The sequence below is a fragment of the Pseudophryne corroboree genome, chromosome 10 (assembly GCF_028390025.1).
Source record: "Pseudophryne corroboree isolate aPseCor3 chromosome 10, aPseCor3.hap2, whole genome shotgun sequence".
Classification (NCBI taxonomy): domain Eukaryota; kingdom Metazoa; phylum Chordata; class Amphibia; order Anura; family Myobatrachidae; genus Pseudophryne; species Pseudophryne corroboree.
In genome coordinates this window covers 296233884-296259498 of record NC_086453.1, presented here as the reverse complement: position 1 = coordinate 296259498, position 25615 = coordinate 296233884, and the positions used below count along the sequence as shown (strand labels likewise).

General features: G+C 45.4%; 1 protein-coding gene across 1 annotated transcript in view; it reads right to left on the bottom strand.

Moving 5' to 3' along the window:
* The window catches only part of DNAJC11 (DnaJ heat shock protein family (Hsp40) member C11), a 298464-nt gene that overhangs the window by 37793 nt on the left and 235056 nt on the right, over positions 1–25615 (bottom strand). The window contains exons 8-10 of the mRNA XM_063943394.1: positions 16652–16841; positions 13965–14050; positions 11782–11898 (exon numbers count right to left, since the gene is read on the bottom strand). Of these exons, the coding sequence (XP_063799464.1) occupies positions 11782–11898; positions 13965–14050; positions 16652–16841 (393 nt within the window). The remainder of the gene's footprint in view (positions 1–11781; positions 11899–13964; positions 14051–16651; positions 16842–25615) is intronic.

The window sequence follows — 25615 nt, the reverse complement described above, 5'->3', positions numbered from 1 at the left end:
GCTTGGAAAGAGTACATTGGGTGTTAGATTCTAGCTGCACTGGAAAGTCTACAAAATTATACATAGTAACAGCACAAGTAAAGGCATAGAGAACCAAACCATTCCTTCTTAGCCATATGCAACGTTAGGAAGTATGGCCTACACCTGTCACACAAGGAAAGGTTTGTCTCAGTTATATGAGGTTCTGTTGACCATTCTAAATGGATTTTAGTTGGAGGAGGGAGGGCGTTACAATTCCTCATACTTGGTAAAGCTGAGAGGCTGAGCTATTGTATAGCTATCTCCTATATATTAGCCCTGTGACTCTGTGTCTGCATTTCTAACGCTGGGTGGAGTCACAGAGCCTGCCCTACCAGTGTCAGCACAGCTGGGTGGAGTCACAGACCCTGCCCTGTCCCAGTCTCAGCACAGCAGAACGGACCACTACAGACACACCACACTGCCAGGTAAGCAAGGAGACCCACACACCCCTCCCCTGCAAACACCCACCACCACCTACTGCAACCACCTTACCCTCCGCCCCCCCCCTTCCATCTCTTACAGTGCTGCCGCGCCGACGGCGCCACACACAGCCGCTAGCCAGTCCCCCGCTAGCCCGCCCCCCCTTCCATCTCTTACAGTGCTGCCGCGCCGACGGCGCCACACACAGCCGCTAGCCAGTCCGCCCCCCCTTCCATCTCTTACAGTGCTGCCGTGCCGACGGCGCCACACACAGCCGCTAGCCAGTCCGCTCCCCCCTCCATCTCTTACAGTGCTGCCGCGCCGACGGCGCCAGACACAGTATTAGTGTTGTTTAGGATTATAGAGTGTGTTGCTGTTTTGTAGAATGTAATATGTACATTGTGTGTGTTTTGGGTGTGAAAGCGTGTGGTTGCAGAGTGGAGGGAGTAGTAAGGTACATACTATGGAATGGTATGAATTATTTTGTTTGAGGGGGGGTGATGGGTATTGGAGGTGTAATGTCTGTTGGAGGTGCACATGCTGTGTGTAGGGATGGGGGAAAGGTATGTGAATGTGGAAGGTTGTGTTAATGTGTAGGGGGTAGTGTTGTGGGGTGTATGTGTGGGAGGTGTGTGTAAGGTATGGTGTTGTGGGTGAATGGTCTATGGACATATGAGGTGCGTTGGTTGTTGGTAAGGTGGTTGGGGTGGCATGGGGTTGCATGGGAAATAAGCACGTTTGGATTGTATGCACTGTAAGAGATGGAAGGGGTGGGGGGGGAGGCGGGCTAGCGGCTGTGTGTGGCGCCGTCGGCACGGCAGCACTGTAAGAGATGGAAGGGGGGGGGCGGGCGGGCTAGCGGCGGACTGGCTAGCGGCTGTGTGTGGCGCTGTCGGCGCGGCAGCACTGTAAGAGATGGAAGGGGGGGCTAACGGGGGACTGGCTAGCGGCTGTGTGTGGCGCTGTCGGCGCGGCAGCACTGTAAGAGATGGAAGGGGGGGCTAACGGGGGACTGGCTAGCGGCTGTGTGTGGCGCCGTCGGCGCGGCAGCACTGTAAGAGATGGAAGGGGAGGGGGGCGGGCTAGCGGGGGACTGGCTAGCGGCTGTGTGTGGCGCCGTCGGCGCGGCAGCACTGTAAGAGATGGAAGGGGAGGGGGGCGGGCTAGCGGGGGACTGGCTAGCGGCTGTGTGTGGCGCCGTCGGCGCGGCAGCACTGTAAGAGATGGAAGGGGAGGGGGGCGGGCTAGCGGGGGACTGGCTAGCGGCTGTGTGTGGCGCCGTCGGCGCGGCAGCACTGTAAGAGATGGAAGGGGGGGGGGGGGGGGGGGGGCGCGGAGGGTAAGGTGGTTGCAGTAGGTGGTGGTGGGTGTTTGCAGGGGAGGGGTGTGTGGGTCTCCTTGCTTACCTGGCAGTGTGGTGTGTCTGTAGTGGTCCGTTCTGCTGTGCTGAGACTGGGACAGGGCAGGCTCTGTGACTCCACCCAGCGTTAGAAATGCAGACACAGAGTCACAGGGCTAATATATAGGAGATATCTCCTATATATTAGCCCTGTGACTCTGTGCCTGCATTTCTAACGCTGGGTGGAGTCACAGACCTGGGCGGACTTAGTAGCTCCTGGCCTGTCCCAGTGTCAGCACAGCACACACCACTAGCAGAAGGGACCACCAGCCAGAGATTGCACACACCATTCCCTGCCACAAGCCAGCAGTGCACTGACCGCCCACACTGCCAGGTAAGCATACAGCCTCACCCCACACCTCCCCTGCAAACACCCACCACCACCTAACACACCCACCTTCCCCACCACGGTGGGACACACAGCCACAACCGAGGCCGCTGATAACCCCCCCTACCATCTGTAAGATTGCAGCCGCGCAGCAGCCACACCCTCACGGCTAACACCCAGACCGCACACACCCCTCCCCCCCTCCCCACTGCCGCTGCACACACTGCAGGAGCCGACCCACACTGATCCGCCAGCTCACTCTGCACTTCACCAGCCAAGTCACTCGCACCAGTCTGGCTACGGGCGACAGGCCTCTCGCCACTCCCGCATCACCCAGCGCAACCTTCAACCAACACCCTCCCCAACCACCCGCAGCCCTCACCACCATCAACCACACAATAATATATGTGGCTTATATACGACCCAGCAGCAGCGCATCCCCCCCCCCCCTTCCCCACCTTGGCACACAGCTTATGCTAATACACCACCCCTGCAGCTCACACGAAACCTCAACAAAACCATCAACCTCCCCCTACCCTACTCTCCACCCCTCCCATTAACACTACAAAGCCCCCATACCCTTCACCATCCATCCACACACCCAATGTGGAACTCCACCACCTATGGCAGCCTCGGACATACCCTCCCCAATCCCCCTGCCACACACACCCACAACTCCAACAAGACCAACACCTCCTGCCCCCTCCACCATCCCTCAGCCGACAGGGGCGTAGCCCCTTACGACGGTGTGAAGAGCGCCCGTAGGGCGCGATGAATCACCTAGTAATATATATATATATATATATATATATATATATATATACGAACAGAAATCAGTCCTTTGCGCTATAATCCTTGGAACTCCAGATTAATGTCCAATTGCGCTTCAATCCCCTCCGTGCCACCGGAGAAAAGTAGAAACTGGTAAACAAATTGGAGAGCGCAAATGAGTAATAAAAAGTATATAGTTTTACTTGTAAAAACTGTTTACATACATTTCAGTTTAAAGCTTGGACGTGGACGTTGTGACGTCAGTGACCGTAACCAGAGCGGGCCCTGAGAGAAGTCTGCAGTACGGATGCAGTGGCTGAGTTGCAGTATTCCACACATGCCGTTTGTTTTAAACTGAAATGTATGTAAACAGTTTTTACAAGTAAAACTATATACTTTTTATTACTCATTTGCGCTCTCCAATTTGTTTACCAATATATATATATATATATATATATATATATATATATATACATAGACAGAGGATGACAGTGGCACTCTCAGGATTTGGAAAATAAATACAGGACACGGCGGTCACTGTTTCACATATCAACGTTTCGATAATTTAATATCGTCATCAGGATAAAAGACCAGACAAAATACACACATTTAAATACCCACTCACCCCACCTCGTGCATCCAGGTCATCGCCCCATCTTTACGAAGAAGGGATTACCCTTCTCGCAATTCCTGAGGATTCATCGTATTTCTGATGATTTGTCTCAAACCGTCAAGGAAATTGACATGATCAAAAAATTTGTCACCAGGGGGTACAATTATGACAACCTTGTTGAAGCCAAAAATAAAGTACTGGCCATTCCTCGTGCAGCAACTTTAGTTCCATCGGCTGCTAAGAAAAAACAACGGACAGATATCATGCCGTTTGTACAGCAATTCAATACTGACAGTCCTGCTATCACAAAGTCCATCAAGAATTTATGGCCTGTTGTAACCTCCGACCCTGATTTACCGATGTTGAACAATACCAAAGTTATGGCGAGCTATACCAGAAATCGTAGTTTAAAAGACTGGCTGGTCAAGAATGACATTTCAGAAAGAAAGGCCTCTGGCCCTAGTACATTTCTATCCAGGAAAGCGGGATGTTATTGATGCACGGGCTGCACTACGTGCAGTTATTTAGAGTATGGCGACTCGTTCTCCCATCCAAATTCAGGGGAACGGATATAGCCATTCGACAGGTGCTAACTTGTACACCTTTCCTTGACAACTTTGCTGCCTGGCTTCCCCACTTTCTCTCCTCCGACCTCCCCTCTATCATCCTCGGTGACTTTAACATCCCTATCGACATCACTAATGCAGCTTCCTCTAACCTTCTTGCTCTTTCCACCTCCTTTGGACTTTCTCAATGGTCCTCCACCCCTACTCACAATCTCGGCCACTCCCTCGACCTTGTCTTCACCCACCGATGTGATCTCTCTAATTTCTCTAACTCTTCCTTCCCTCTCTCTGACCACCATCTGCTTTCTTTCACCCTCTCATCTTCCCCTCTCTGCTCCACACCCTGACCCACCATCACCAGACGCAATCTCGGGTCCCTCAACCCCACTATCATGTCCTCCCTCGAGACCTTCCTCTCTCCTCTTTCCACTATGACTTGTCCCAACCAGGCAGCCTCCTTCTATAACTCTTCCCTTACTGCTGCTCTTGACTCTGTGGCCCCCCTCTCATCTGTCCCCCTCCGCCGCTCCAAACCCCAACCCTGGCACACCAAACTCACACGATTCCTACAAAAATGTTCACGGTCTGCAGAACGCTCCTGGAGGAGATCCCACTCTCTGGCGGACTTTCTCCATTTCAAGTTTATCCTCTCTTCCTATAGCTCTGCTCTTTCTCTAGCCAAGCAATCCTTTTTCCAAACACTCATCTCTTCTCAGTCCTCCAGTCCACGCCGACTCTTTGAAACTTTCAACACTCTCCTTCGCCCCCCTCCTCCTCCCCTCCCCTCTTCCCTCACTCCCACTGACTTTGCCTCCTTCTTCATCTCCAAAATTGAGGATATTCAAAATTACATCTCCTCCCGTCACCCCTCTGCTGCCCCCCTGCTCCCACCATCCCTCCCGTACATCTATCCCACTCTGTCCTGCTTCCGTCCCACCTCAGACAAGGAAGTCCACTCCCTCATCTTATCCTCTCCCCCCACAACCTGCCACTTGGACCCCCTCCCCTCCCATCTTCTCCGCTCCCTCCCCCCCTCTGCATGCTCCCACCTTGCTCACCTCTTTAACCTATCGCTCTCTACTGGCATCTTTCCCTCACCATTCAAACATGCTCTGGTGTCCCCTATTCTCAAAAAAGCCAACCTCGACCCTTCATCACTCACTAGCTACCGCCCCATCTCTCTTCTCCCTTTCGCCTCCAAACTACTTGAACGACTGGTCTACAGCCGTCTCACAAGCTACCTCTCTGACCACTCCATCCTTGATCCACTACAATCTGGCTTTCGCCCACTCCACTCCACCGAGACTGCCCTGGTGAAAGTCACCAGTGACCTGCTTTCGGCCAAATCCAAGGGCCACTTCTCTTTGCTCATCCTTCTGGACCTCTCTGCTGCCTTTGACACCGTGGATCACCCTCTCCTCCTCCGCACACTCCAAAATGTTGGCCTCTCTAGCACCGTCCTTGACTGGTTTACCTCATACCTCACTAACCGCTCCTTCTCTGTGTCTGCCTCCGGAACCACCTCACACCCTTCCATCCTTCCTGTTGGTGTCCCTCAGGGTTCTGTCCTAGGCCCCCTTCTGTTCTCCCTCTACACCTCTTCCCTGGGTGCGCTCATTAACTCCTTTGGCCTTCAACACCACCTCTATGCTGATGACACACAACTCTACCTCTCCTCTCCTGATCTGTCCCCCTCTGTCCTCTCTCAGGTCTCCAGCTGCCTCTCTGCCATCTCCTCCTGGATGTCTGAGCGCTCTCTGAAGCTCAACATGGATAAAACTGAACTTATTATCTTTTCCCCCAGCCAGAGCAACACCCCCTACAAACATCTCTATCACTGTTGACAACACTATCATCTTTCCCGTTCCCCAACTCCGCTGCCTGGGCGTCACTCTTGACTCTTCCCTCTCCTTTGCACCCTACATCCAAGCTCTGGCGCAATCTTGTCGGTTCCAGCTACGCAACATTGCTCGCATCAGGCCATTTCTCTCCCAGAGTGCAACTAAACTAATCATCCACTCACTGGTCATCTCACGACTTGACTACTGCAATGTGCTCCTCACTGGCCTCACTTGCTCCCACATCGCTCCCCTCCAATCTGTCCTCAACTCTGCAGCTAGGCTCATCTTCCTCTCCCGCTGCACCACTTCTGCCACTCCCCTTCAACAAAATCTACACTGGCTCCCATTCCCCTACAGAATCCTCTTCAAACTCCTCACCCTCACATACAAGGCCATCTCTAATTCCACTGCTCCCTACATCTCCAACCTCCTCTCCCTTCATACTCCCTCCCGCCCACTACGGTCGGCTGATGACCGTCGCCTCTCCTCTGCCTTGGTCACTGCTTCCCATGCACGAGTTCAGGATTTTGCCCGTGCTGCACCCCTTCATTGGAATGCGCTCCCCCGCTCCATTAGACTCTCCCCGACCTTGCAAAGCTTCAAACGGGCATTGAAAACCCACCTATTCATCAAAGCGTACCCCTCCAATGCATAACCTAGTCCTTAGGCTGCTCCTCCATCCCCCTGCCCCATGCCTTGGACATCTCTGCTTTGCTCGCATACCACCATCAGGCTTACCTGCTTGCACCTCATGTCATCTGTCTGTTGCCCCTCCCCACTAGATTATTAGCTCTTCAGAGCAGGGCCCTCTTTCCTCTTGTCTAAACCCTCTTCTTGACACATTTCACTCAGCGACCATCTTTACCTGCTTTCTCTCCTGCTGGTAAAGGCTCATCTCTATCTATGGCCGCCAGCCCCAAGTAGTACAATGATTACTCCTTCGCTACTTACATCTAAGCTGTATTATGTTTTGAGAATTGTGTTGCTCTTTGTTACCTGCACTCCATTTTTGTTATTTATTTACTGTTATGCTAAGTTTTGTCTCCCTGTACTGTCCTTTGTACGGCGCTGCGAAACACTTGTGGCGCCCTATAAATAAAATGTAATAATAATAATAATAATAGTAGCACCTATGTAGTGTATATTATTCGCTGTCCATGTGGTCTCCTCTATGTGGGGAAGACCACAAGGCAGTTTTAGGAGCGCATGGCGCTCCACAGGTCTTCCATACGAAATGCACTAGAAGGTGGCAAAGGTGGATCAAACCAACCGGTGGCCAGACACTTTAAATTACTAAATCATGGATTGGCAACACTCAGGTACAAAATCATTGAATCTGAACCCAAACGTTTGAGAGGTTTTGATAGAGGCAAAGCGCTCTTACAGCAAGAAACACGGTGGATACACCGTTTGAATACCATTGCCCCCAAAGGCTTGAATGAACATTTCCCCCTCAACTGTTTTCTTTGAGATGCTTTTTACAGATTACTTTTTGTAGAAGATATGCATTCATTTCTTGATGGCTTTACTTAATATGGTTTGATTTATTTCACACTATTATTATTGGTTGTGTGGCATTGTATGCTCTTATATAATCTGTTACTCCACGTACGCAATTGCCTGTATATATTCAGACTATTTATTGAAAAACAGCATGGTTGCAGTTTTTAGATTAGATCTGATCCCGCTAGCCACATTGGCTTCATTCACTATTTGTGTTGCAAACTATGTCTACATTTGCTCTGTATGTATTGGTGATCTCAGATCTATGCTAACTGCTGCCAGTTTTGACCCGATTCCGTCAATAGAAGTTCCGGACCGTCAGTGTTGTGTTATGTTTCTACGGCGCACAGTGACATCACATTTGTTTATATTGGTTGCTAGGTCACCGCACGAGCTGCCGGGTGCACAGGAAGTGCGCGGCGCGATGGGTGTCGTCAGAGGACCCGGCGCCCGCGGCGATGACCTGGATGCACGAGGTGGGGTGAGTGGGTATTTAAATGTGTGTATTTTGTCTTGTCTTTTATCCTGATGACGATATATTAAATTATCGAAACGTTGATATGTGAAACAGTGACCGCCGTGTCCTGTATTTATTTTCCAAATCCTGAGAGTGCCACTGTCATCCTCTGTCTATACATGGTCGGGAGACCAGTTCTGGAGGCACCTGGGTATTTATCATCACTTGGAGAGAGTGCCGGTCTCTACATTCCTATATATATGTGGGTATATATATATATATATATATATATATATACACACACACACACACACACACACACACACACACACACACACACACACACACAGGTTGAGTATCCCATATCCAAAATGCTTGGGACCAGAAGTATTTTGGATATCAGATTTTTCCGTATTTTGGAATAATTGCATACCATAATGACATATCATGGTGATGGGACCTAAGTCTAAGCACAGAATGAATTTATGTTTCATATACACCTTATACTCACAGCCTGAAGGTAATTTTAGCCAATATTTTTGATATCTTTGTGCATTAAACAAAGTTTGTGTACAAACACATAATTCATTTCTGTTTCATATACTCCTTATACACACAGCCTGAAGGTCATTTAATACAATATTTTTAATAACTGTGTATTAAACAAAGTTTATGTACATTGAGACATCAAAAATCAAAAGTTTCACTATCTCACTCTCTCTCAAAAAATTCTGTATTTCAGAATATTCCATATTTCGGAATATTTGGATATGGGAGACTCAACATATATATATATATATATATATATATATATATATATATATATAGACACACACGCATATATACAGTGGGGCAAAAAAGTATTTGGACAGTCACCGATTGTGCAAGTTGACCCACTTAAAAAGAGGTGAGAGGTCTGTAATTTCCATCATAGGTACACTTCAACTGTGAGAGACACATTGTATGATTTTTAAACAATTTATTTGTATATTCCTGCGGAAAATAAATATTTGGACAATCAAAAAGTTTAGCCTTGTAATAATAACCTCGATTGGCAATTACAGAGGTCAAACGTTTCCTGTAGTTCTTGACCAGGTTTGCACACACTGTAGCAGGTATTTTGGCCCACTCTTCCTTGCAGATCTTCTTTAGATCTGTCATGTTTTGGGGCTGTCGCCGGGCAACACGGATTTCCTATTGGGTTGAGGTATGGAGACTGGCTAGGCGCCTCCAGGACCTTGAAATGCTTCTTACGGAGCCACTCCTTAGTTGCCCGGGCGGTGTGTTTGGGGTCATTGTCATGCTGGAAGACCCAGCCACGATCCATCTTCAATGCTCTTACTGAGAGAAGGAGGTTTTTGCCCAAAATCTCACGATACATGGCCCAATTCATCCTCTCCTTAATACGGATCAGTCGTCCTGTCCCCTTTGCAGAAAAGCAGCCCCAAAGCATGATGTTTCCACCCCCATGCTTCACAGTGGGTATGGTGTTCTTGGGATGCCATTCATCATTCTTCTCCCTCCAAACACAGCGAGTGGAGTTTATACCAAAAAGTTTGATTTTGCATTCATCTGACCACATTACATTCTCCCAATCCTCCTCTGGATCATCCAGATGGTTACTGGCAAACTTTAGACAGGCCTGGACATGTGCTGGCTTAAGTAGGGGTACCTTTCGGACGCTGCAGGATTTCAATCCATGACGACGTAGTGTGTTACTAATGGTAACCTTTGTGACTGTGGTCCCAGCTATCTTGAGATCATTGACCAGGTCCCCCCGTGTAGTTCTGGGCTGATTCCTCACCGTTCTCAAGATCATTGATACCCCACGAGGTGAGATCTTGCATGGAGCCCCAGGTCGAGGGAGATTGTCAGTGATCTTGTATTTCTTCCATTTTTTTAATAATTGCGCCAACAGTTGATCTCTTCACACCAAGCTGCTTGTTTATTGTTGAGTAGCTCATCCCAGCCTTGTGCAGCTCTACAATTTTGTCCCTGGTGTCCTTAGACAGCTCTCTGGTCTTGGCCATGGTGGAGAGGTAGCAGTCTGACTGTTTGAGGGTGTATACAGGTCTTTTATACAGATATCCAGTTCAAACAGGTGCCATTAATACAGGTAATGATGAGTGGAGGATAGAAGAGCTTCTTAAAGAAGAAGTAACAGGTCTGTGAGAGCCAGAAATCTTACTGCTTGGTAGGTGTCCAAATATTTATTTTCCACAAGAATATACAAGTAAATTGTTTAAAAATCATACAATGTGATTTCCTGTTTTTTTTCTTCAGATTCTGTCTCTCACAGTTGAAGTGTTCCTATGATGGAAATTACAGAGCTCTCTCATCTTTTTAAGTGGTTCAACTTGCACAGTCGGTGGCTGTCCAAATACTTTTTTGCCCAACTGTATGTGTGTGTGTGTGTGTACGATTTTTAAAAATAAGGCAACAGTATACATAAGAAGTGGTGGTTTACATGTACTAGTAAGCAAGGGTGCTATATTATGCTTCTTGGACAGTTTGAATTTTGTTACATATACTGTCCACATGGTGGTGCAGTCAGAGACCAAGTGAACTCAGCAGATCTACATGTTTAAAACAAACTGCTAATACAGGAAAAATGAGACGTATCCGTACTACTCCTTTACAAGGCAAGTTTTTTTTAAATATTGCTTTTCTTAACCCATTTTGGCCCAGGTGGGTAGTTTTCTACCCATTTTTCGGGATTTTTTGTAGGATGGCTAATATTGACCCAATTAAGAAAAATCTGGTGTAATTTTTCTCTCTCGATATAATGATAAAATATTGAAGTGCTGGGTAGAAAACTACCAACCTGGGCCGAAACAGGTTAAAGTGAAACATTTTTCTTCCTCTCCATCAGAAATAGTAGAAGACACTTCCTACTGCTCTGGCATGGGGCAAAAAAAATCTCGTACAGCAAAGCTTAGCATGTCAGTTATTTTTTATTGGGGTTATTTTCCCTTCGAATATGCCATGGCATCACTAGCCAAACATCTGCGTTTAAACACCACAAATTTGATGAGAACAATTATATGAACTGCAGTAGGAGAGGGAAAGCAAAGCACAAACGGGCTTTCGACTACAGGCCACTGGAGCAGTGGAGGAGTGATACGGTAAATAGGCACACAAAAACATAATAAGGTAACTGCACACCAGACGCGCAATGTAAGCCCGGCCTTAGAGTGTGCCAGACCACATCTATAAATATAATAGTGGCTTAATTGTCTTCATGCCTATTACAACCTTGTTAATGAAGCTCCAAATCCGCTATCACTTCTAGAATGAGTTTGGGGGAAGTAAACACAATGCTTTTATTATATTTAACAGCATTACCATAAAGACACAATTACCTAAAACATTGTTTCTATTACAACGGTAGATATATGCTACATGACCTTTGAATATACAGTGAGCATACATTGTGGATTGTGATGAACTACCCTTTCACCTTACACAGTATCTGCCCCATGTCAAACATTCCACACCTACCACACTCTCAATAATGCTTCTAGGCCACGCCCACACCATTCAGCATATTGTGAGGGAGGGCTTTATGAGAAGCAGAGTGCATTATGGGACAAACACAACAATGGCACAGCAGTGAATGCTCTGCCAGCAGACTTCGCAACAGGATGACAAAAGCTAGACTAATTCCTGGAAGAGAACACAGTTTATACCTTATTATTTACATTTCTCTCTTGCCGCAAAATCCAACGGTTTCTTCTAATTCGCTGTTGATATAAATGCATTATTTTTTTGGGGCTCGTTCGAAGTCTTGTTTATCTATGGGAGTATATACAGGCACTTAAAATCTGAAATCTAGAACAGCCAAAAGTTGATCATCACTTACTTGACTTTTAAAGACACCCCCTGAGGCACTCCGACACTGACTGTGGCTCCTAATACGCTGTGCCTGGAGATCTTCCTCTCAGCACCATACTCCACCAGGGCCCCGAAGGAGCCTGCCCTAGAATAAAGACGAGTGTTACTGGTTCTGGTATTAGGGGGGATATGTTATCTTGCACTGACTTAGTGTAGCTATCTCTGGAGGACATGCAAGCCTCACTAAGAGAGACATCTCCGTCCTGCAAATGACATCCAGACAATCTGCAGGACCGTAATCAATTAAACGCTTTTGCCTTTTGGGATGAGCAATCCAACGTAAATGCGCCCCGTTCCCTTAGAACCTCTTAGAAGTCCGCTGAATCGATTAGCACGGTCCCTTGCGGTGCCCAGCTCCCGACTTCACTTCTCACACCGCTGACATTGAGGGGATTATACAACACATGAATCAATTGCAAGGGAGAGAAATAATCAGACCATTACTAGTGGAGCACCACAGGGTTAATCCTAATTGGATTGCAATAGGCTCATAATTCACTGTCAGCGCATCGACCGATACACAGGGCTAGAAAGCTTCAGAAAGGAGGAAGAAAAAAAAACAAAAAAACCTTCTATTCCCATTTTTACAGTCTTGACACAGAGTGATTAAATGAGCAGCTTCATAGCACACTGCGCGCAAGGACTTATCCCCGGATGTCACGCACACTCGTCACAGATACGGGGATTTGACAATAATGTTACATAACATCTCATATATGTATGGCACAGGAGATGCCAAGAGGGAGAAGCTACATATTCTATATACAAGTGACTATGTAACGCAGATGGGATAGAAATATATTCTAGTTTTATGTACAATGTCAGAGATTTGAATTAGATCAACTGTATCGAGTTACAGTTTGATTATTCTTGGATAACGTCAAAACCAAATCAAATACATTGTACAGGTTTTATCGTGGCTATTTTTACCACTGGAGCGCTGGAGGAGTAACGAGCCGACGGCTGGCAGCCAGAATTTTAACACAATGTGAATAAGCCACTCTTACTCAGGAGACGAGACCAGGTAACCAGGCAGTTATGTGCCTGACATTGGGGTCTTAGGAGTACGACACAGGAACTATATCTGCAGAGTTAGGTTGGGTGTACACTATGCCGACGGATCTGCCGACAGAGCAGCCGATTTGGTAAGCATACACACTTACCAATCGGCTGATCGATATGTCTGGCCAGACATCACAGCTGTGACGTCATTGTCCGCCGTTCCTGTGGCTGGCGTATGGAACGGTTACACACAGCCAGACAGGCTGATATACAGTATCTACAAGATATACCTGCATCGGATGTGCTGCAGGGCCGCCCCGATATGTCTGTGGACGAGCCTTGGAACAGTTTCTTTGAACCGACCACCCCTGTCCTAATCAAGGGTGTCACCCCCCCCCAAAAAAAATAAAATAAAAAATAAATAAAGAAAAATCAGGTAATGGTGCAACCACTTCCGCAGCAACATCCTGTGAGATTATAGCATACGGCTGCATCATCACAGCGTAAGTGCCGCACTTTCATACCATCACAAATACAGAGAAGCTGCATCTGACTGTTTCACAAATACGCTGCTGTACAGTTATGCTACTCCACTATGACACACTAAGTTATAGTCTGTCACTCATTCTGTGATTTAGTGTAACCACTCGTACCTTTTCTCTAATGGCAAAGACTGCCCTACTCCTAATTCATATGATACTATGGACCTTTTGTGTTGCCATACACATAAAAGCCTAAAATTATTGAATTGTTTTAGTTGTTTTATGGAAACCCAGATGAATGTAAAAATCTCTAAGCCTAGCTACACATTAGTGCTCTACAAATGCACTTACCAATACCAACCCTAGCACTCGCACACACTATGCTACATTTGTAATTGGTTGCCGTAATCCCTACCTTTCTGGATCTCTAATTTATGATGGAGGCTTAGCCAACATTTAACATGATGCCATAAAAAGTGCCTCCCCCCCATCGCACCCCACTTAGAGGACCACCAGCACAGGAAATGGAACAGCTTGCAGAAACATCTGGACGTTTAGATGAAGAAGAAGTACACAAGTGGCTCCCATAGTCAAGTCGTGGTCCATTTCTCACAAAGCTATGGAGTGTAACTTGCAAGAGAGCTACAGGTTCCGCTTTGCTACTTACTTAATAGATCCTTTCAGTCGGGTCTGATCTTCGTCTTGGAATTTGTGCTGGTAGCTGAGCATCATAAAGGAATGGGGGATTCCGAGCTGATAAAACATAACACGCCATCTGGATTTACATTGCACTACTAAATTGTTTAAAATAACTCCAGCAAATAATAGCAGTATTACAAAGTAGTTATAAAATAGTAGTTCCCTAATTACCTTTGCACCACAAGCAAGAACTTGTTGGGTCTTAGACACTAACCCCTGTTCATATCCCCAAACTGTCCTGATGCGCAGACCACGCAAGGAGCGGGGGATTAAATGGAATAGGGCGGTGCTTACACAGAAGTGGGTGGAGCTTAGCCAAAAGTGTGCATTGGGGGTTACTGTGAACATGTTAGTGTTAGAGGGAATGAATGTAGTGTAGTGCACAATACAAGAAACACGCTCATAGAAGCTTTCATTACATTTAATGAGGACGGCTATGTTTTTGGCCCACATTAGCTCTTACTTGAAAGATCTTATATAGAGAAGATCATTGACATGTATGATTAACTCAGTAATAAAAAACAACGGCATCACTCTAAGGGGCATTTAATTTGCCGAGAGATTATGCGGATGGTGAAAATCCTGTTTATTTGCTCGCACCCCATAGAAGTGAAAGCAAAAAAAAACAAGCAAAGTTTACCTTCCGTAATTACCAGCTACATACGCACAGCTCGCATCGCTGCACCTCCCGCTCAACTGAAGCTCCCCCTATGTGTGGGTGTAAGCAATCTCTTGGCAGGGCACGCTGTCTATATAAGGGCTATTAAGCTAACATCGCTCTGACAGATCATTTGGAAATTAGGTTTCCTTTAAACTAGAGAGAGCTGTAAATAGAAAAGACATTTGTGATAAAGGAAAAGGCACTGACGGTCCATCGCTTCCAGGGCTACATGTAAATCCGACCATGACTGAAATACTATAGGCTGCTCTACGACAAGAGAAGACAAAAGGGTGACATCTTAAAAAGCTCCCGAAAAATGACGCACTAACAATGGGAGCAAACCAACGTCTCACGTCAGATTCGTGTACCCAGAGCTAAGTCTGCTAATTGCTTTGTTATCTACAACCTGCCGTGTTTTATTGTATGAATTGAGGGGTTTAAAGGGAAAAGCAATCTAATAAAACCTTCCTTCAGCTACAAAGCCCCTACGCGTCTTTCTGGGGTTTTTTTTTTTTTCTTAATTGAAATTTTAACTGTATGAGCAAGCCAGCTGGGAAGGAGATTAAATACCACTTTAGTCAGATGCAAGGAAGAACAATACTTAAGGATGTGTTTATAAGCAGCACTGATTGTGCAGCTATGTGCATTCACTGCATGATTCAAAATGACCCCCAGTTATTGCGAAATGCGTTAGCGCAACATGACGGAATGAGCAGTGTCTATAATGGGACAATGCTGATTGCCTCACTTAGCAGTCAGTGGCTCATTCCTCTAAAGTAGCCTATAGATGGAATCCATTTAGCAGTGGAACAATATACAGAAGCCTCCGACGGGAGCCTACAAGAATCCCTTACATTAGTATTTTTAATGTAGCGCACTTCTATATTTATAGTTCTGCAAAAAGCTATGCATCAGCCAAAACTGCCCAAAAGGAATAATAAAATGCACATTTATTAAAGAGTATAATTGAACAGCATAAAACATTCATATAATGGTTATAGTGATTTGGATTTTAATTATACTCGGTCTTTCAAATTTAACTTAAGTGGAGTGGAACCAGCTTTGAAAGACAAAACTCAGAGCGGAATAAAAGTCTCTTCTGTTTCCTGTCCGCTTGTAGATAGCTACGGATATTGCACAAAATCCGAGACACAGTATTTCTGCAGAATCTTTTCTGTCTTAGCATAAATAATTAGAAAATAATTTACTCATGTAAAATCTATAAGCCTATAATTTTGTAATGACTATATGATTCAGCAGACTCAGAGTCCCAGCAAGACGACAATGATCATTTAATGTGTACATTGAGCTGCATTTTATATTAAATGACCTTGACCCTAAACAGAAATTTCATGTACATATTTGGACACAGGAGATTTTCTAAGAATGAATGAAAATAATCATTTACATAACTGACCACCCCATAATAAACCCAAATTCCCTTCCAATGTTACTCCCATATGTAGTGGGCGTGATGAATTAAGTGTCAGCTTATAAGGTTGGTGGACTAGACCCATAAAAGAAAACAAACCTTGAAAGTGATATTAGGCCAATTGTGAAATGTCCATTGTATACAACTAACTGCTTTAATCATCCATAAAACTGCAGTTCCGGCACAATGCCCAACACTTCCACAACTGGTGGCAATCCAGGGTTTTGACAGTGATTAAAGTTTCACAGCCTAGGCTGGGATTGTCCAATGTTTCAGTTCTAATTAGAAAATACTTATGAAAGTTGCATAATTAAAACTGAAACGTCAGACAACACCAGCATTGGCTGCGAAGCTTAAATCACATTTGAAGACCCTGGAGTGCTGCCAGCTGTGGAAGTGTTTTACGAATATATATCTGGGAAAATAAAGGCCCTCACAGGACTTTGCTCTGCTACAATTCTAGTAAATACATAAACACATTTACTTCTTTTTCATACCACTTATATTCTCATAGATTGCCCTCCCCTCCCCCCCCCACAACTAATATGTAAGCGTGCCTCACCTGTAACGCCATAGTGAAGTGGCTGCTTTGTGTGTCCCGGACAATACTGGTGCTCATGGCGGACTGGATTCCCCAGCGCCACTGTATGTAACCCATTGTGTTCTTGTCTAGATGTCGCGCTACCATCGTTGTGAGACCAGGTCGGATGCCGCGGGAGGAGAACTGTAAGACGCAGTTGGCATTGAGGGAGCTGGAAGGGAGCAGAGGAGCAGCACGTGAATAGATGCAGGGTAGTAAGTTGTTTTGCTTTTAATACAGAGCAATACAAATGGAGGTAACTCATACAGGGTGGCCATCTAACAATGAAAGCAGTCACCTTATAAGCTCGGCATGCGCACATTACCGCTGCATCAGTGAAGTCACTAGTTCCTAGAGTGCGCTATCGTGGAGTTGGTGTCTGGATGGTCAGCCTAGTGCGGATGAAGGTTCTGGCTTACAGTGTTCTCCCGGAAGACACCATTTGCAAATCTGAGCGGCGCGCCTAGGGGTCTAGGAGAACCTAGTTCCTAGCATGCCAGAACCACCCATTTCAGGATTCGTTTTATTTTGATTTTTCTCCTTAAATAAATGTCATTTATTTGGGTGGAACATTCTATGACACTGCCTGGACTGTGGCCGGAAAGGCGTTTCATCGATGAAGTGCAATAGGAACTCGCAACGTGACGGGGCATGCCTAAAGATGTCCCTTGCCAGCATTTATCTCATTTCACAAAGTGCCCTGGGCCACATCAGTGCCTATTGGAAAGAGACAGGTAATTGGCTGCTTCCATTGCATGTGGTTCATGGGTGGCATATTATAAATAACTTCAATACTCAAGAGCCCTGATGAGTTACAACGATAGCAAGAGATGGGTGGCTACAAGGTCTGTAGCACTCAGCACAAGTACATTTGCTTCTGCACAGAGGAAACTATAGTCACACACCGGCTGGAATTCTTATGACACCTTTGGTGTATAAAGCATGTGTGTGTACAATGATGGCTTGCAATTACAAATGTATGTATTTGATTAGACTTGAAATCTCACTCAACACTGGATTTAAACTACACCACTATAATACACAAAGTCTGAACAGACACGTTCTGTATGAGCCAACATTCATACCATACATCCGTTCACTCTGGACCGATGACACAGGACCCAATTGCTGTTCCTGATACATCAATAGTCTTTTTCCTGAGAGCAGCTCATGCCTTACTCATGCCAAGCTGGGTGTACGTCCGGCCGTTCTGCTCACCAATCTGCTAAGTTTATGCACAAATGATCTTATGCACAGGAACCGGTAGTGAAGTCATTATTGGTGGTTCCTGCGGCCGCATATGGCTCGGTCAGCGGTCCCCATACACACGGGCAGTAGTACGGATATACCTCCAAGATATATCGGGATAGGCTGTGGTGCAGGGGCCGACATATAAGTCTGTGAAAGACGCTGTTCACAGACATACCGGCTGTAAATGAGCCATTGGTTCAGCCGATATATCGTTTGCCGGCTGTACCCATCATTGCATAGAGTTATGTTTACTCTATCATTAAATAAATGTGAAACAAACAATCCCCGCACCCTCACACATATATATCACTCTCTGGCTAAAAAGAATCCTTTTTATAATAACTCTCCTTCATTTACAGGCAGAGATGAGTTTCGTGGTCTCTCTGGGACTGAAAACACCGGTCCTGAAACTTGTGCCCTCCAGAAACTCGCATCCCCGCTGTTGTGGAGTCTCACATTAAATGATCACTTTCTTAGTTTATCTTCCTCTCTGGAGATTTGCAGAACATTGCCCTGTTCCAGCAATCGCTTGACATATACATATATTCTGTAAGCCATCTCTTACTTAGAAAGCAAAAATAGCTGCAAGACCTTTTTTTTTTTTTTTTTTTTTTAACTCCTTATCTTTTAAATATGTGTCCTTAAAGGAACTTACTCCATCCACTAATTCCATATAGAAACTCTGTTCCTGGCTGTTACCCCTTTTAGACCCTGCTTATAATGCTTTGGAAAAGACAAAGTTGAGAGAGATAAGACAAAATTGAGAGAGTATAACTACCAACCAATCAGCTCCTGTCATTTTTTCAAACAGAGCCTGTAACATGACAGTTAGGAGCTGATTGGCTGGTACTTTATCTCGCTACATCATACATCACTTTTCAAGGATTAGTGCATCTCCCCCAAAATTAGATGTGTTCTGCGTGTCACCTATAGTATGTGTCTAATGAATTATTACTTTCCTGAGTAGAAGAGATATACATAAAAGACATTATACAATGACACAATTTATACAAGCGGCGGGATGTAATTGCATCCGAAATCCCTGGAGGTGCAGGAAGCCGGCCAACCTCGGACATTTTCTTTAAAAGGGGTAACCAAGCCTTGTAAGCGTTTGCGCCTTTAAATCACATCCAAGATCGTCCGGCATCCCACACCTCTGGTGATCTCGGACGCCATTACATCCCGCCCAAGAGTGGAGAATACTTGCCAGAAATAGGCACTCCTGCCTGACCAGAAGTATGTGGATACCTGAAAATCTCAACCCCAGTGCTTGTTCTCAACTCCAGCCCTCGAGTACCACTAACAAGTCATGTTTTGTGGCTCTCATTATTCATGCATAGGTGAGCTAATCTATTTTGCGGAGTCAGTAATTATCCTACAGACAGAGATCTTCAAACCATGACCCAGGTCCAACATGTAGTGGGGTTAGCCACCTGGTGAGCTGATCTTTAGGTTTGTGCTCACCGCCGCAGCACGAGTGGTGCTGTCAGCACCGCTGTACAATGAGCTCCAGGCCCACACCAGGAAAAGTCTTTCAGCATGAAACCAGTGGCTAAAGTATCCAGTAGCCTCGTGATGCAGGTCCCATGACTAGTTTCGACCCTAAACAGAGGCTTTTTCAAAGAAATCTCTAGAATATCAGTGTTTCTAAAGGCCACAGGCCACACCAAGAAAGAGTTCCTCCTCCGCTAAACTTTACAAAAGCTAGAACACATTTGTGGCATCCAGAGTTGACTGCCAGATAAAGAAGAGCAGTTGCAACAGCGATGATTTTTTACATAACTCTGGCATTGCAAATGGTGAGGCTTGTGTGCTGCATCCCGGCCATGGGAACCCACCCAATTAACAAAGCTCCCGACAAACCATTCTTGTGCTGATGCTGGTTCCAAACGCATTAAGTCAGAGGTTCCCAAACTGTGTGCCGTGGCTCCCTGGGGTGCCTTGGGACACTTGCAGGGGTGCCCTGGGTTGGTGGTCCAGGACCAATTCAAATTATTCATGGTCAATATAATAGGTAAAACCAGTGCTGGTGGCTGCCAGTCATAAAATATGTGGCCAAACAGAAGCAAATCTTGTCCCTCACCACACAACTGACCCTAAGGATGACATTATAAACGCAATCTACTTAATGTAATATTTCTTTCTAAATTTCTCAATAAGAAATTTTTGGCCTAGGGGTGCCGTGAAAAAAATTCTGATATTCTAGGGCGCCGTGATTCAAAAAAGTTTGGGGACCACTGCATTAAGTAATTCAGTAGTGAGTGCTGTAACAAGAAACAGACCATTTTTTCATGCCATGCTTTAGCAGCCGATAGCCCCGTTCTGCGACCTCGTGAGGCCTACTGCTTTGCAGCTGAGCTGTGGTTGTTCCTAAATGTTTACACTTCCCACTAAACAGCACTTAGGGGCAGATTCAATAAACTGCCGGAACGCGCGTTTATTCACAGAGCTATTTCTACTCGCAGTCTACGGAGGTGTGAGCAGAATCAGCCTACTGTGAAAGGCTAGTTGCATTCACCCCTTAAGAGCTGTTAGAAGCAGCTCCAGTGGGGCAGAAATACGACGTATTGGTTATTGGGAAGGTGACATCCTATGACGTACAAAGTGACTGAAATCTTCAGAACTAAGAGTTCCGTGATAAAATCTCTCTGTTCCCTCAGCTAACCTTCTGTACATAAATGTTTTATATATATATATATATATACACACACACACACACATATATATATATGCATGCACATGACAAAGTTCTGGAACAAACACATAGGACTAGATGCATCATCGCTTGGAGAGTGATAAAATCCGCTCCTAACTTTTATACTCTCCATTTTATCACTTTTCAAACGATGACGCATCTGGCCCATACTGTATAAGAATGTCGCACATGAAATAAAGTTTTTTCAGCATTCAATCGGATACAATTGGACAGTGGCATGCCTGGATCTTATACCTTGTTTTCCAGGTCCTGCTCACTCCCACTGTCATTACAGCACCGTTCTATGCAGATATTCCTATATGCTATACCTTAATTAGAATAGTGTTGCAGAGTAACTTGTCCTTTTTATATACTTCTAGAACGCATTCAGTCCAGTAGCAGTTTGTATTTTAATAATGCAAAACGCTGCACATAGTGAAAACAGGATCAGACATATTCCATCAAATGAGGATAAATGACATATGACGCTACTGTACAGATGTGGCTTCTGTCATGGAAAGGCCACATGTGGAGATCACGTTACATGAAGAGATAAAGTGGCTGCTACCACAGTTAAATGCAAGTCAGTTTTGTGGACATGTTCCAGAGCAGGGCCTTAACAAATACCGGCGATACAAAGTCATACACAAATCGGTCGCATCTCCACCTGCGTAAAGGTATATTTGGACTTTCACGCGCTGGCCAAGGTTAGAAAAGGCACAATGATAACAGTGGGCTATAGGCCTTATTCGGGATTGTTAGCAAACAAAAAAAAAAGCACACTAATGGGCAAAACCATGCTGCACTGCAGGTGGGGCAGATGTAACACGTGCAGAGAGATTTGGGTGGGGTGTGTTCAAACTGAAATCTATATTGCAGTGTAAAAATAAAGCAGACAGTATTTACCCTGCACAGAAACAATATAACCCACCATATGTAACTCTCTCTGCACATGTTACATCTGCCCCGCCTGCAGTGCAGCATGGTTTTGCCCACTAATGTGTTTTTTTTGGTTTGCTAACAAACCTGAATAACCCCCTATGTACAACTGTGTGTACATAATTGTCCACGTATTCAAATTAGTATAGGGCTGACTTACATTCAGTTCTTCATCAGTCCCAAACTGTTTAACCACTTGCAAATTGCATTGTGCACTTATTCTTTATTTTACAGTTGTGTTTTCAAATTTTTACCCCTATTTTACGCAATCCCAGGCTTAACTCCAGGGGCCCCTGCTTACTTTGGGCATGACAGCACTGTTGCCCTATAAAGAAAACAAAATACAGACTTTACCAATTCAAAAGTGAGCGTAGGCCCTCTAGTGGAAGCATGAATATACTGCATGTGCATCTACAAGGAACTGAAGTGACAGCAGTGCCCTACATAACCAGCTGCGAGAGCAAGACGTACAGCATATAAAACTCAAATATTGCTGATGTTAAACAAACAGCGACCTAAATAACAAAGTCTAACATTGACACTATTTATGGGGGTCGTACCCTTATTTTGGATGGAAAATAAATTTCCTCTTGCAAACTCAAAGTACCTTAAAAATTAATCTAGTGCGACTCATTTCAGCGGTGAATGTATGACCTTACTTTCCTGCCCAAATGACCCTAATTATGGATTTTAAAGCGGCAGTTTAACACAGCTGACAAAGAGAATCTGCTTGGCCGCAGAGACACAAGACAGTAGCTGGCACCCGGGTGTTATGTATTAACGACATTGGAGATCTGAGAGCCAGGTGATATATTCTGCATGTCAGCGATGAGACATTTAGTTCTTACTGATTGGACAGATACCTGCTGTGTGCGGAACTAGTTTAAATCAACAACGCACAACATTTACAAGGAGTAGTAACTTCTTAAACACTCGGATTATGACACCAAAACGTACCATATTATGTAAAAAAAAATATATATATATATATACACACACACACACACATACATACATACACACTGCTCAAAAAAAATAAAGGGAACACTTAAACAACACAATGTAACTCCAAGTCAATCACACTTCTGTGAAATCAAACTGTCCACTTAGGAAGCAACACTGATTGACATTCAATTTCACATGCTGTTGTGCAAATAGAATAGACAACAGGTGGAAATTATAGGCAATTAGCAAGACACCCCCAATAAAGGAGTTGTTCTGCAGGTGGTGACCACAGAGCACTTCTCAGCTCCTATGCTTTCTGGCTGATGTTTTGGTCACTTTTGAAAGCTGGCGGTGCTTTCACTCTAGTGGTAGCATGAGACGGAGTCTACAAACCACACAAGTGGCTCAGGTAGTGCAGCTCATCCAGGATGGCACATCAATGCGAGCTGTGGCAAGAAGGTTTGCTGTGTTTGTCAGCGTAGTGTCCAGAGCATGAAGGCGCTACCAGGAGACAGGCCAGTACATCAGGAGACGTGGAGGAGGCCGTAGGAGGGCAACAACCCAGCAACAGGACCGCTACCTCCGCCTTTGTGCAAGGAGGAACAGGAGGAGCACTGCCAGAGCCCTGCAAAATGACCTCCAGCAAGCCACAAATGTGCATGTGTCTACTCAAACGATCAGAAACAGACTCCATGAGGTATGAGGGCTCGACGTCCACAGGTGGGGGTTGTGCTTACAGCCCAACACCGTGCAGGACGTTTGGCATTTGCCAGAGAACACCAAGATTGGCAAATTCGCCACTGGCGCCCTGTGCTCTTCACAGATGAAAGCAGGTTCTCACTGAGCACATGTGACAGACGTGACAGTCTGGAGACGCCAAGGAGAATGTTCTGCTGCCTGCAACATCCTCCAGCATGACCGGTTTGGCAGTGGGTCAGTAATGGTGTGGGGTGGCATTTCTTTGGGGGCCGCACAATCCTCCATGTGCTCGCCAGAGGTAGCCTGACTGCCATTAGGTACCGAGATGAAATCCTCAGACCCCTTGTGAGACCATATGCTGGTGCGGTTGGCCCTGGGTTCCTCCTAATGTAAGACAATGCTAGACCTCATGTGGCTGGAGTGTGTCAGCAGTTCCTGCAAGACGAAGGCATTGATGCTATGGACTGGCCCGCCCGTTCCCCAGACCTGAATCCAATTGAGCACATCTGGGACATCATGTCTCGCTCCATCCACCAACGCCACGTTGCACCACAGACTGTCCAGGAGATGGCGGATGCTTTAGTCCAGGTCTGGGAGGAGATACCTCAGGAGACCATCCGCCACCTCATCAGGAGCATGCCCAGGCGTTGTAGGGAGGTCATACAAGCACATGGAGGCCACACACACGCTACTGAGCCTCATTTTGACTTGTTTTGACTTGTTTTAAGGACATTACATCAAAGTTGGATCAGCCTGTAGTGTGTTTTTCCACTTTAATTTTGAGTGTGACTCCAAATCCAGACCTCCATGGGTTAATAAATTTGATTTCCATTGATAATTTTTGTGTGATTTTGTTGTCAGCACATTCAACTATGTAAAGAACAAAGTATTTAATAAGAATATTTCATTCATTCACATCTAGGATGTGTTATTTTAGTGTTCCCTTTATTTTTTTGAGCAGTGTGTATATATATATATATATATATATATATTGCCCTATGCATATTACTACAGTTAACAATAAAGGATAATTCCAAATAACTGTGGCTCTGCCTTTTATCGGATACACAGAGGAAGCATGTCTAAGTTACTGATCAGCAGTGGATGTATGTTAGACACCGGAGAACCCAAAGGCAGGAACTCGGGTATGTGGGTGTGGTATAGAAGTTCTAGAGTGTCATTAGCTCGACCAGATATGGTCGACATGCATAAGGTCGATAGTACGAAAGGTCGACAGGTACAAAAGGTTGACACAAGTTTTTTTAATGTTTGGGTGTCATTTTACATAGTTGTTGAGGTTGAAAAAAGACAAATGTCCATCGAGTTCAACCTACTGTACATTACATTTTTTTTTTTAATATATATATTTTTTTTAATATTAATTAAATGCTGTATCCCTAAAGATTTTTTTCCGCTAGGAATTTATCTAATCCATTTTTAAACTTATTGATTGAGTTCCACCATTACTACCTTATCTGGCAGAGAATTACAAATGCTTACTGCTCTTACTGTGAAGAATCCTTTTCTCCGTTGGGTATGGAATTTTTTCTCTTCTAAACTCAGGGGGTGTCCTCGTGTCCTATGTAGTTTTTTTTGGTAAAAAAAAATCGTTTGATAGATCCTTGTACTGTCCCTTAATATATTTATAAATATTAATGATGTCCCCTCTCAGTCGCCTCTTTTCCAGTGTGAACATATCAAGACTTTTAAGTCTTTCCTCATAGTCCAGTGCCTCTAACCCCTTAACCAGTTTAGTGGCTCACCTCTGAACCCTTTCGAGTTCCAAGATATATTTCTCTGACGTCCTAGTGGATGCTGGGGACTCCGTCAGGACCATGGGGAATAGCGGCTCCGCAGGAGACAGGGCACAAAATGTAAAAGTTTGACCACTAGGTGGTGTGTACTGGCTCCTCCCCCTATGACCCTCCTCCAAGCCTCAGTTAGGTTTTTGTGCCCGTCCGAGCAGGGTGCAATCTAGGTGGCTCTCATAAAGAGCTGCTTAGAGTAAAAGTTTTGATAGTTTTATTATTTTCAGTGAGTCCTGCTGGCAACAGGCTCACTGCAACGAGGGACCTAGGGGAGAAGAAGTGAACTCACCTGCGTGCAGGATGGATTTGCTTCTTAGGCTACTGGACACTAGCTCCAGAGGGACGATCACAGGTACAGCCTGGATGGGTCACCGGAGCCGCGCCGCCGACCCCCTTGCAGATGCCGAAGTAAGAAGAGGTCCAGAAACCGGCGGCTGAAGGCTTTTCAGTCTTCATGAGGTAGCGCACAGCACTGCAGCTGTGCGCCATTGCGCTCAGGCACACTTCACACCGGCGGTCACTGAGGGTGCAGGGCGCTGGGGGGGGCGCCCTGGGCAGCAATGTTAATACCTTTCTGGCTAAAAAGAATACATCACATATAGTCCATGA